The sequence below is a fragment of the Tyto alba genome, unplaced genomic scaffold, assembly GCF_018691265.1.
Source record: "Tyto alba isolate M040663 unplaced genomic scaffold, T.alba_DEE_v4.0 Super-Scaffold_27, whole genome shotgun sequence".
In the NCBI taxonomy this organism is placed as follows: Eukaryota; Metazoa; Chordata; class Aves; order Strigiformes; family Tytonidae; genus Tyto; species Tyto alba.
The window spans coordinates 13,248,767-13,262,653 of NW_024881301.1; the positions used below are offsets into that span (position 1 = coordinate 13,248,767).

General features: G+C 39.8%; 1 protein-coding gene across 1 annotated transcript in view; it reads right to left on the reverse strand.

Moving 5' to 3' along the window:
• Positions 1-13,887, reverse strand: part of PIEZO2 (piezo type mechanosensitive ion channel component 2) — a 313,592-nt gene that overhangs the window by 61,125 nt on the left and 238,580 nt on the right. Inside the window, exons 20-27 of the mRNA XM_033010613.2 lie at positions 13,329-13,561; positions 9,169-9,329; positions 8,038-8,214; positions 7,735-7,860; positions 5,455-5,655; positions 3,505-3,709; positions 3,261-3,362; positions 2,626-2,791 (exon numbers count right to left, since the gene is read on the reverse strand). Of these exons, the coding sequence (XP_032866504.2) occupies positions 2,626-2,791; positions 3,261-3,362; positions 3,505-3,709; positions 5,455-5,655; positions 7,735-7,860; positions 8,038-8,214; positions 9,169-9,329; positions 13,329-13,561 (1,371 nt within the window). The remainder of the gene's footprint in view (positions 1-2,625; positions 2,792-3,260; positions 3,363-3,504; positions 3,710-5,454; positions 5,656-7,734; positions 7,861-8,037; positions 8,215-9,168; positions 9,330-13,328; positions 13,562-13,887) is intronic.

The window sequence follows — 13,887 nt, forward strand, 5'->3', positions numbered from 1 at the left end:
GATACATACATTTTCTTCTGAGGTATATCTTCAGTGTATTCTCCAGAGCTTGAGAGTCCTTCTTTTTAAAGATTTATAATGTCAGCCATTCTCTGGTGCTTCTTTGAAAGAAATTAGGCATTTAAGATTGCATATGCCCAATGCAAATTCTCAAAAATAACATCATCTAAAGTCTGGGAAAAATCTGCATTGTAGAAAAAGCACTGAAGGAGATACTTAAAGAATGGAAAGATACCATCAAGAACACAAGATCTATTATGCAGTTCACACTAAATTAAGGTCTGTTTATGCATATATACACCACACCTTCTACAAGTATGTTCTCATTACAGATTCAGGAAGCTAACACTACAAACAAAATAAAGGATACAGCTTACCTGCCTGAGCATCTACAAGAAAGGATATCATAAACAGGCATTTCCTCTGTTCCTGAATTAATGGGTTTTCTATTCATTTGATGGATTTTTCAAACAAAAATGTCCCTGTTCTGTTTCTTTCTCTGCCTTGTTCTTTTCATTTTACTTCTTACTCACACAACATAAAACTATCACATGAAACAGTCACAAAGATTTCTGTATTTAGCTGGAACAAGTATAAAGTAATCACAGTTTATTTGTTCAGCTCACCACTACTAATGGGATTCTTTGATTTTATGTTTTCTTTTTTTTGTACTCTCCACCAGCAATATTACTTACTGCTTAATACAAGTTGCAAACTCCCAGTTAAATGGTTGCTATCATTAACCACCTATAGGTCTATTTTGTCAGCACATGCCAAGCAGTGTGTTTGAATGGATGTAATGACACCAATGACTTCAAGCTGATGCATACCATGAGTATGAACCAAAACACAGAACTTAACCCAAAGGACTGTGGAGAGGCAGCAGGCCAGTTCAGCTTGGACTTTGCTTTCCATTATAAACCTGACTCTGACTCCCATCCAAAATCTTCAAAGAATATGCGTCAAACTTTTCATGCTTGGCCATTTGGGAGTATCTTCTACAGACGACCAGAAGCACCTATCAGATTTCAGGGAACTTTGAAAATATGCCAAAAGAGGCTGTTTAAAAAGCAGTGATTTTCTTGCCTCTTTTCTCCTTCTGAAGATAGTCTTAAAACACATTCTCATCACTAATTAGTTTTTTTTCACAATGATTTTTTTTTTTTTTCTGGACTAAAGTGGAAAAAATTCAATCTTTCAGTCAGCAACCTTGTCACCAGTGACAGCCTTTGCCAGTGACCAGTCACATCAGTGTCCCTGATTCAACTGCTGTATTAGCTTTTGCTGACATGGACACCACCAGAGTGGCAAGAAAAAACTTCAGGCAATCCCACCTACATGTTCTTCTCAACCAAGCCCTATTTGTCAGCTGTCTTTTGGAAAATATCCACACTTGATGGAGCATTTTGAAGAGAGATTATGATTTCTCTCTTTCTGCTTATGTTACTGGATCTAGAGCACTGAGTCCACTGTGTAGACTGGAAATATTCAAGGGGAAGAACTATTGGCCCTCCACCCAGAAGTGACTATAAATCTTTGGACAAATGAGTCAATTGAATGTGTTTCAATGGTCTCCTCTTCAAAGCTATTTGAAGATAGGTTTGGCCACAATTTCTAACAGAAACTGCAGGATCAGCTTAAAGATCTTGAGAAGGGCTTCTGGTGACAGCACTTCTCTGATAAAAGAAATAAAAGTTTATTGGCAAATGGGAGAATTTCCTAGATATTAGTTAATTTTCTTTAAATTCCTTTTGCACTCAGACACCTGTTGGTCCCATGCATTCACAAAGCAAATACCTAGTCTGACAAAACACAATAGCTAAGAAATACTACTTTTCCCATTTATTCTTGTAATACTGCACCAAACTTTCAGAGACAACTTCAATTAAGAGTATGCCCAGAATAAGTCAGAAGACCTGAGCCAATCTGCGCTTGCTGAAATGATCACATAGGAATGGCTCCATTGTTTGAAGACCATCCAGAACAGACTGTCTCAGGCTCTGCCCCCTTTTTATATTATTCATCTTCTTAAACAATCCTACATGCAACGTTAAGAAGCAGAAGGACATGCCAGTTGTCCTTCCAAGACATTTCCAAGGTTCTTATGCCTAGATGAAATAGCACAAAGGACAGCCTCTTATGTTAGAGCATTGTTTTGATTGTACTTAGACAGCAACTCAGCAGGACATGACTATGACTTTGTGGGATTAAGCATGTACTTGGGAAAATTCAGACTACAATGGATTCTTGCTAACAGGGCTCTGTTTTGGGGGAAGACACCAGAGTGCTGAAGTCCACTATAAATGCTGCCCCACAGGGCATTCATGGAGTGAATACATGCCTTGAGGCAATTTTTTCACTTAACATCCCTCTGGGGAGCACTTAAAACAATCAGCAGTGTTAGGAAGACTTGTTTTCATCTTCCTTTTTTTAAACCAGGAGCTGATTACCCAGAAGCTAACTATCTGTTGTCTCATACAGCAATAAAAAGTATGTTATGAGATGGGAACATACATGAATATAAACTCCAAGTAAAACTGGAAGCTGTGAGAGTTACTTTCACACTAGAGAACTTTACAAAAAGAAAGTGCTGAATTTTCCAAGCATTTAAGATTCAGTTCTTACCGGCAGTGAATGAAGTCAGGAACAGGATTATGCTGGCTAAAAGATGCTGCATCAAGATTCATGCATATTTCCACATTGTCTCCAGCCATGATTCGTACTGCAGCTTTATTTTCATCCTCAAATGTCTGCCTTTGTAATGATGCACACAGCAGCAACATGAAATCATCTAGGAGAAAGCAGTGGTTGCAAGGAAAAATTCAGTCATTAACTTAGGTGTAGGGAGTGGTGATGATATATTATCATGTAGTTACCAGGCTGTTTTCCCACATTTTGAACCTCAAGACCATGCTATTTTCAACACATTTAACACTGATTTGAAATTTATTAACGTATTTAGGTTTTTTACCTGTCATCTTCTATGATTTTTATTGAGAAATAAATTAGAAAAGGGCAAATAATTCATATTTACTGATGCCTCTTCATTAAAAATGGGATACAGAAAAAACAGATGCAGAAATTACTAATTCTTCGAATTTTTCTACTACATACAAAGCCTCACTAAATATTCAATCTCCCACAGAATATGTCAGCTTGCTACTGGAGAGTAAATAAAGGGCTGGCTTCAAATTACACTGTACAGATGTTTTAAGCAATGGACGTGTAAACACTTCACAACTATGTGCTAAAATACTTACAGACAAGGAAGACAGGGTTTGGTCTCACAATGAAGTCTGGAAAGTATAACCATTTTATGATATTGGAGTTGAAGTTGGCATTACCACTTCTCCATGGATAGTCTGTATGACAGAAGCACGCAAAAATGCAATCAGTATTTATAACAATTACTTCATCCTTTTATTCTGAATACTCATCAATTTTCCAGCACTTTTCTGTAAAACCAAGCAGCAGTAATTGTCCATAAAGGGTAAATGTCCTTACCTTTACAAGGAGCAGGTGGGATGCCAATGCAAAGGAAGTACTGGAATGTAATGATGCATGCCAGAAAACAGCAGTATTTTGGCCAGATCTCTGCAATAGCTTTTCTTCTACGTCGATACAATACAGCAATCAGCCAGAAGGCATGAATCATGGCATAAAAATCCATTCGTTGACCAATTACATTCACTGATAGAAGAAAACAGGTCTGGAAAAGAAGTAGAGAAACATAACCAACATTTGCAACCTGATGGCTAGTCAATGCAGCAATGATAAACCAGTCTGGATCCCGACAGAACGCTTGGATGTGTGCTGGGGCTGACTGCAGGAACCCTGTGCAAACCAACATGCTAAAACAGTTTATATCTCTCCAACAGCAACCTCCCCCACCCCAACACCCCAAATTTTTGATACTCTTCTATGAGTTTCAACTATGTGAATACAGCACTAAAGCAGGTTTTCATTATGTGATAGCTAAAGATACATAATGGAAAGAGCATTGTCACAGTAGCCTATATGTGAAATATTTAATTGTTGCCAAGCAAAGCATATATTACACAGCCATATATTTTGATAGCACTTACAGATGTTAAAAAGAAAAGGAACTATTAAGAATAGCAACAACTAAAGTGTATCCTCATGTGGGAACCAGACAAAAAGAAAAGGGATTTAGATCATACAACTTCTATTGGCTATAGACTAATCCAGTCAATTCCTGTAAGGCAGCTTTACTTCTCCATTATTCTAAAGCCTCTGCATCCCAGAGCATTTCTGTTCTTTGGCTCCACCTAAAGTAGCACCTTCACTCAGTGCCATGAAGTATGTTTTCAAACTTAGTGAATAATTCATAGTGAAACATTCAGTGCACTTCACTATTTTGATTTTCTCTCTCCTCAAATCAGGATGAGGTTAAATTTATTTCCCAAAGGAAATAGCTTGCTGATTAATTTTCACTCATTCTTAATCCTCAGACTGGCTGTGAACATTTTATTCTGCTTACCAGTAGCAAGGGGTGGTAGTGTTTAATAGATAGGTCAAGAGCATGATTATGATTAGATTTGGGATATATAGCCTAGGAGTTGCCTTCTTCAGACAGCCATAGAAATTTGTGAAAAATCATGGTTTCTATGAACATTTTTGAAAGTACATTTCATTTGTCTGTGAACAAACAGATGAGATAAGGGGACAGAGATGAAGCTGCTTCTTTTTTCTATCAGCACTTGTTCAGCAATAGGTTGTCTTCAATGCAGGTCCAGTTCTGATGATTTACTGCTGGATTGGGTGAAGAAGATAGAAGGAATACATTAGCTGAGCCTAAAGCTCAGCAGTCTGGGCCACTGCTGCTGACAAACAGACAAGCAGGTCTTCTACTAAATAAGACACGTACCAGATATTTAGGATACATCATGGATCTTCAAAAAAATCCTCTCACTCATTTGTATCTGTCTTTCCTAATTCTTTGTGTGTTTTATCTACTGGAAAGTTCTTCAGAGAAAAAACTTTGTCTTACACTGGTGGCACAAAGCAGCAATAAGTTTCGCTGGAGCTCTTGCTCCTGCAGATTGCTAACAGCTATAGTAACAAGTATAAAGAAGGATGCCTTTGCGCAGCCAGAGGCAAAAGAAGCTTAGAAATGTTTAGAGACAATGGCCTGCTGGCCCATGCTTTCTTTTGCTCCTGCAGACCCTGGTTCTGTGCATGTGTGTGTGCCTGAGAGGGTATGCCTCACTTCTGTCCCTTGTCCCATCTGTTATCCCTTTTGTTGAGTTATGAATAAGACATACAAGGAAAAGCAAGAGGAAAACCACTACTAGCAGATAGACAGCAACTGTGGCAAGGTCTAACGTGAGTGATGACTAAGAAGCAAATATAGTTCAAGCTACTATTCGAAAATAACACAATCAAAAAGTTTGGAAAGATAGTCTACATAAAAATTAATATATAGTGATTTACCTCCAAACCAAATTTGTAGAAGAAATAGTTTATGAAATACTTGACACAGTTTATCAGTCCATCATCCAGATGTGCTCTTGTAATATCATGGAAAATGGTTTTAGTCACAGGTGCTGTAAGGTTATTTCGACATCTGTAATACTCTTGATGACGGTAGATTGTAACTTCAAAAGCCAGAATAGCTAGCATCAGTAAGTTATTCTACAGAAGACAAAATCAGAAGAATATTAAATAAAAATGAAAACCACAAGAAGCTATAAAATTTTCTGATAAGCATAAACCCATGAATACTCAAATGTATGTTACCACCGAGTACTTACACACTCCAAGACGCACTGGCACCTATTCCCAGATACTATCATTGAAACAAAGTAAGGTTCCTACCACTTCTTGGATTCTGATGAAACATACTGACATTCAGAAGATACACTCAAACACGTTCATTAAAAACCACTATAATAAACACTTGTCGTGGAAAGGAAGAGGTAGGGAAAATGTATTGACCCATCCATGTGCCCTCTCACGTTTCATAGCTTCTTTTAAGATACCATGCTTTGCTTTGCAGGGGATTGAAGATACAGGCATACACAAAGCCATCTGCAGGTGTTCAGCTGGCATGCACTAACTTCCTAAAACTGCAAGGATGATGGGTAGTGCAAATATGTCCTGGATACTCTTCTAAATGAACAGTCTATCTGCCAGTCTTCACTCGGGCACAGCTCCTTCTGTCCCCAAACCAGATGAACTGGGATGCAGTCTTGAGCCACTCTGAAGTGTGCTATTTTCTTCTCTCAGGAGGCAGACCTGCCCTATGCTCAATAGAAGAGAGGCATTAGCCAACTCCAGAAGTTGGTTAAAAAGACCAGAGAAAGTCCCTCAAGGAAGCCATAACTGCAGCTGAAGAGGCAATCTCTAGATCTCTGTTCACTGAGAAATATTTGTGGCAAGAATGTCCTGAGTCAGGTGCCACTGTTTTGTTTTGTTGTTGTTGTTTGCATTTTTGTTTGTTTGTTTTGTTGTTGTTTTTTTTTGTTTGTTTGTTTTTTGTTTTGTTGTTGTTGTTTTGTTGTTTTTTCACAAAAAGTTATTTTTTGTTTGCTGTTGCTGGGCTTCCTATTCTTGTTGGGAAGTTTTACACAATCCATCAGAGACAGGCTCCTCACTTCAACACTGCAGACATTTTGAAAGTCTGTTATTAAAGGGGCATAACAGAAACACACCAAGACTTGAAGCTTCGGACCTTCAGGCCTAGCAATAAACTGAATTCCTCTATACAAAAGAGACGTTTTACTTGCTAACTCAATGAAAACCATTCTAGAATAATTTCTAATCTCAAAGTATTATCTATTTATAACTGTAAAGCTCCTAGCATCAAGCTAGACACCACTAGACAACTTCACTCTCCATGAAGAACTCCTGGGTCACTAGTTGCCTTTCCCACATACTATCTTAACTGTGGGAGGTGCATGGCTAATGGAGTGAGAGGCAGAGGCACTACCAGAGCCTGATATATTGACCACCAGAGCTTGGCAGGTCTTCTTTGCACAAACAAAGCACACAAAGGTAAGCTCTCAGGGAAGAAATGAGGAATAAGTCATGTTAGATCAAAATTTGCTGTTGTTCAGTCAACAAATTTCTGACAACCTAAAACTGTGTATACAAAATTTTGAAGATTTTTTAAATTAAGAAGAGACATGCAAGCTTTCCCCCAGGAGTTGGCACATTTATTTTAAGTAGGTTTTTAAATCAAGACTGGAGTAATAAAATATTGCTTGTAGGCATCAACCAAAAACAAAACAAGAACAAAAACCAAAAGACATCCATTTACTAGTGTCTGGATGAATTATTCCCTTAACTAATTACATTTTCTAGACCTGTGGCTAAGGAATAAGCACTTAAAAAAATTAACTGCTTATAGCATATACTGTCGTTCAAGGTAATTACTTCAATTAGACCCATCAGTCTTTTGGTATCTGAAAGCTAGGTACATCCTAATTACTTAAGAGTTCTTAAATATCACATTTCTTAGAGTGCTTTTAACAGATGGCAGTCAGAAAGCCAGACTTCTACATGCAGATTATCTTAATTGGTGCTGAATCCCTTCTGGAAATATCCTGTGTAACGGATATGGCTTTCTGCTGTCTCTTCCCCTCTGTACTTCCCTATTATCAATGGCTTGCATTACATTTTTTTTTGTGTGGCAGAGAATTTATTTCAGAGACATTGCTAATTTCAACACAAATAATAAAATATCTAAATACAGATAATTAAAGACGTTACCCTTAAGTACACAAGCAGGGGATAAGACTTCCTCAATCCAACCCACTCTGCAGGATCAACTGGACCACTGTAGAGGACTGAAGTTTTGAGTTCTTCTAAGTTGACCTTAGTTTCATTCTCTCCTGGCTAAAAAGAAAATGTATCAGTTTATAAAAAATGATTTTAAGTCTAATTGGGGAGGGAATGATAATCAACAATAATACATTAGATAACTGTAGTTTTCAGTACTTGATATGCTTCCTTTTGCTCTTCTTCACTGAAGAAGGCAGCAGTCAAATCTTTTTAATATGCACTTGTACTCACCAATGTACAGTTACTGGAAAAAGTGCTGGGATCAATAGATGTGAGCTGGTACAACATTTTGCAGACAATAATCACACATGTCCAAACAGTGCAGATACTTGATGCCAATGGGCGAAACTGAGCATATGGCAAAGCAAGAGCCCAGGCAATTAAAAACACAAAGTTAAACAGAGACACCTGAAAACACAAAAACAGCATGGAAATTACATGGAGTAACAAGAGAACTGAGAAAGTCTGACCTTTTCCATAGTAATTTTAAAAAAAAATTCAAAAGAAAGGGACACAGAGAAACTATGAGAAAAACACTGAAAAAAAAAAATTAAAACAATATTCACATTAACACAGACACAAAGTGGTAAGTGAAGAAAGAAAAACTTAATAGTCGGTTTAGGAATAATGTTATCTCCTACACAGTATTAATACTATTAGACCCACAAAACTGCATACCCACCCTACAAACAGACAAGAAATACAAAGGGGCACATGCTGGTTCTGCTGCTTTAGTACACATAAAACAAAGAATAGATGATACAGATCCCTGTGTTCACTGAACCCACCTTCATTCTCTTGACCTTTTTCCCCCCAAAGATGTGAGAAAAAGGATCTTTTGTTTTGTTTTTCAGTGAATCCTGTTCTACTACCCTGTTCAAGGAATGGCTATGTTAGGCAGAGTACTCACACTGCCCAAACAAAAGGCACAGCTAAATGTGTTTCTCCCTTTTTCTTTAGGCATAGTTCCATGTTCCTGTTTCTTCAGCACCAGATCCTGTTTAAGTAATTTTTCTAGATGTTCCGTTCCAACCCTTGTCTACATCCTCCATCCCTGGATGATGCCCACAGCCAGTTTGAGCAGGGGAAGGATTATGTCTCTTCAGTCCAAAGAATTAGACTAATAAAACCTTAATATCTAGAGAAAAGGGGAGGGATAAGAATATCTAGGCAGATAGAATATCACTGTGGAAGAAGATCTCAAGGCAGGTCCCCAGCAGCTGACAAACCCAGCTGGATCCCACAATTTCAGTGAGGTCTGACATGAGGAAGGCATCTCACTACACCTGGGTGTGCCACTGCACAGCAGGTACTGACAAGCCTCCACCATGGGTAAGATTTTGACCATGGGTGTTTACTTGCCTCTTTCACTGTGACCCAGATGATGTAAGAGGAAACGATTTTGATGATGTGCAGCTCCAACAGCCACCACACAAAGACTTGCATCTTATGAAAATACTCCAGGAATTTCAAAAACAGCACTGTAAGGCGGTCGATCACTAGATGCCACTTGTTCCTTAAGTCTGCAGAGATGTTCAAGCAGAACCATTGGGAGGAGAAAAACAGAAGATCTCTGTAAAAAGGAATGCTCTACTAGAGCAACAACAAGCTTTCTACTACTTCTCTTCTAGGCCTTAGAGTAAGACCAGAAGGAGATTAAAGGCATGGTTTGGTGGTTAGCTAAAACAAAATGGGGTTGAGACACACTTAGTTTTGGTGCTCTCCCTTCTGACCCCCATTCACTGAAAGGATTCCCCACTTCCAAAGTGGCGGTGGTGGCTTCCCTTGCCAATTCTGCTTTTATTCCTCTCTAGAAGAGCCCTTCTTGGGCTCCATTTTCGTCCAGTATCTTTGGACCTAAGCTTAGGGATCCCATCCAGGGACTAGATCAGAAACACTCCAGTCCTGGCCCTTATCCAGGTCAGAAGGAGTAGGATTTTGTTGTTTGGAAGCTATGGACCCAATCTGTTTTCAGAAAGCACAGACTACTGCTATTCAGAAAGTTTTCAGCCAGCCTGGAAGAGATCCATACACACTAGGAGCAGGATTCTCATCACATGGGTTTAGACAGCTATACTATAGATGTCTTTATATGTCAGAGTTATCTAAACTCCCTTGCAAACAGCACACCCACCTAGGGTGTAATCTGTGCCATCCTAGAACAGACATCTACAACAGGCAAGACAAACTGCAATCCGGCTGAAAAGGGAGCTTTAGTAGGTTAAGATCCTGAAGCTGGGTGAATGTATTCCTTCACATAACAATACTTTGCTAAAAAAGCAATCTTCTCAAATAATACCTCAGTAAGCAAGCATGTGGCAACATCTACTACATATGAGTGTACACAATAATACATATGCTGAACAGTGTTCTCTAAGTGCCATATTTGCCTGTGGGCTGGCATAAAACTGCTTCACCATGCTGGTATACATTAGTAGAAAGTCTTCGCACTGTATTAGAGGTTTCAGAAGAATTTTGGAGATTAGGAATGATTTTGCATGCTGTGAGAACATTCTTACAGTTAACATCAGAGATGGAAACATTTGTAAATGACACCAAAACACATCACTGTCTAAGCTGTAAAAATGCAAAGCAGTTACCAGCTTATGTATGTAATTATTTCAGTTTATCCGGTTATTTTATATATAAAGCAGAGATGGTTATTCTGTGCATATTTGTGTGAAAAAACACACGCACACTTGTGAGAAAAAGCTGACTTTTGGAATACCTGACAAACAAATTCCAATTATTTTTTTTTCTTCTACCCTTTTTCTCCAACCGCAACTTAGAAAACGCTAATAAAAATGCTGAGCAATGTAAATGTCATGACTAAATAATTGAAACTGACAAATGAATTAGGCTGTAGAATTCCAATCCTTCACGTGTGCTTTTATAAGTACAATGAGTATATTTTCAGAAAGTCTTTATTTATAGAATTAGATGTTCTCACTCATTCTTTCATTGATTTTATATTAAGTTGCAGTGTTACTACCATGCAGGGTATATCCAGACAGTGCCAGTTAGGTGGAACAGGGCAGGTAAGGTACTGTAGCGAGCTCTGTCTAGCATGTCCAGGCACTACATGGACAGGGAATAAAATATAAGCCTGGCCACATCCATTGAAAAATTGAACATCACATTGTAACAAAGTCTGCACAAGTGAGCATGTTAAAATAACGTAAAAATTTCAGCCATATGGCTAAATAAAAATCATATAACACTGGTAGAAATAAATGCATGTACAGCTTAAAGATGGATCACACATGGCAAGCAGCACCTTGTGCTATTGCCAAGCCCCTCTCGCCGCGGTGCGGAAGGAGGCCCAGGGCGAGGGCTGCAGCTTCCCCCTTCCCTGCTTGCATGTGTCACTGCACAGGGCAACCTTCGACAGCTGGTCTCTGTCCCCAAGCTTTTCCAGCACGTAGGGAAGACCAGAGTGCACCAAACTCATCACTCCTTATAGACTTCATGAGAGCTGGCCAAGAAACTTTTCCATGGCACATGAACTTGGACCTGCAATTGTGTAAAGCTTTTGACTTTGTACAAAATGTCTCTCATGACAGTGTTGTCTCTAAATTGGAGAGACGTGGATTTGATAGATGGACCACTTGGTGGATAAGGAATTGGCTGGATGGTTGCACTCAAAGAGTTGTGGTCAATGGCTCAATGTCCAAGTGGAGGGGGGTGACAAGTGGCGTTCCTCCAGGGTCTGTGTTGGGACTGGCGCTGTTTAACATCTTTGTTGGCGACATGATCAGTGGGATTGAGTGCAGCCTCAGCAAATCTGCTGATGACACCAAACTGTGTGGTGCAGTCAACATGCTGGAGGGAAGGGATGCCATCCAGAGGGAGCTTGACAGGCTGGAGAGGTGGGCCTGTGCAAATCTCACGGAGTTCAACAAGGCCAAGTGCAAGGTCCTGCACACAGATTGGGACAATCCCAAGCACAAATACAGGATGGTTGATGAGTCGATTGAGAGTAACCCTGCAGAGAAGGACTTGGGAGTAGTAGTGGATGGAAAAATTATTATGAGTCAGCAATGTGCGCTCAGCCCAGAGAGCCACCTGTACCCTGGGTTGCATCAAAAGAAGCGTGGCCAACAGGTTGAGGGAGGTGATTCTGTCCCTCTACTCTGCTCTTGTGAGACCCCACCTGCAGTAGTGCTCTCAGCTCTGGGGCCCCCAACATAAGAAGGACATGGACCTGCTCAAGCAGGTACAGGGGACAGCCACAAAGATGATCAGGGGGCTGGATACCCTTCCTTATGAGGACAGGCTGAGAGAGTTGGAGTTCTTCAGCCTGGAGAAGAGAAGGCTCTGGGAGACCTTACAGTGGCCTTCCAGTAGTTAAAGGGGGCCTACAGGAAAGGTGGGGAGGGACTCTTTATCAGGGAGTGTAGGGATAGGATGAGAGGTTACAGTTTTAAACTGAAAGAGGGTAGATTTAGATCACATGTAAGGAAGAAATTCTTTGCTGTGAGGGGTTGTAACAGTGGGGACACTGGAACAGATCGCCCAGAGAAGCTGTGGCTGCCCCATCCCTGGAAGGGTTCAAGGCCAGGTTGGACGGGGCTTTGAGTGCCCTGGTCTGGTGGAAGGTGTCCCTGCCCATGGCAAGGGGGGCGGAACTAGATGATCCTTAAGGCCCCTTTCAACCCAAACCATTCTATGATTCTATGATGAACACCTCTTTGAGGGAAGACATCCCAGCCAGTAAAGACAAATAGTTTCGGCTCAGTTCTCCTGGGGCAGCTAAGCAAGATGCACTGCCATTTTGCCTTGACAAAGACCCTGTCCCTATTTACGTGTCACAGTCCTGTGAATATGGGCATGAGCAACTAAATCTGTGGTAAGGCCATTTCCAGACAACACAGCTTCCTTAGGTGTTAAATTCCCTTCCCTGGTTTCCACTCATGGCTCATATTCCAAACTGAGTTACAGAAATAATTCACGTTATGAGTTTATTGTAGCAATATGAAGGATGACAACATCAGCCTTACCCATGTCTGCACTTAAGCATTTTTATGTTCATCTGGCATCAATTACACATTCTGTATTCAGAAGTGAAAAATATGACACTAATGTGAACATGAATAATGAAGCAAAGTCACTGGGACTTCTGGAGTGGAGTGCCTTGAAAGCATGCAGTATCAGAAATGAAATATGTATGCATATTTTCTTTATTCTAAAGTCATTTCACTCTAAAGGAGTTCTTAGGATTTGGGATAACCTCCTATTGATCCAATCCAGACCACCTAGAAGAAAGAAGTGGGTTTTCTTTTGTTTTCATCCTCTTAGCATTCTACAGAAACAGTATGATTTTTCCCTAGAAGGGACTTTAGCCTGTTGAATAATTGACAAGTGGCCATCTGCTCAGTTCAAGCTCTTTTGTCAAAGACTGTATGTAAAATTAGAAGGAAAATCTGATGATTGAAGTGAGCAGGGATGACCAAGAATGAACCATCTGTTGCCACTGTTAACTAAGGCTGAGGAAGGCAAACTTTTAATTCTGCAGAGCTTACCTGTAGTTTCTTCTTCCTCTGATTCATTGTCTTCATCATTATCATCTTCCTTGTCCTCATCTTCCTTTTCTTCTTCTTTTCCTTTTTCGACCCTCCCTTTCCCTCCCTCCCCCTCTGGCTCTTCCGTTCTTTTCTCACCGGCCTCTTCCAGCATTTTATCCTCTTCCTTTCCTCTGCTGGCTGTTAAATTCACCATAGTTATGTCAGGCAGGCTTCCATCTTGGTGCACCAGTCTGTTGGTAAATAGTAGCATGTCAGTAAAATGAGCAGTAATGACATCGTAGTCTTTTTCTTTTTCAAGATGTGTAATTAGAAAAAAAAAAAATTCATGGAAAATGCCTTAGAAGTGGAAAAGTTAATGATTCTGGTACTTTCTCCAAACACACACTGCAAATTGAGTTGGAATGTATTAGTAACTATATCTCACTCAGATACTAATGGTTAGTTAGTAATGAGTGGTATTGACACTTAAACTTGACATTTTCACCACTGGAGAAAATGGTCAGAGTTTAAGATGTAGAAGCATGAAATGACATTGTTTAAGAGGAAACATTTCATG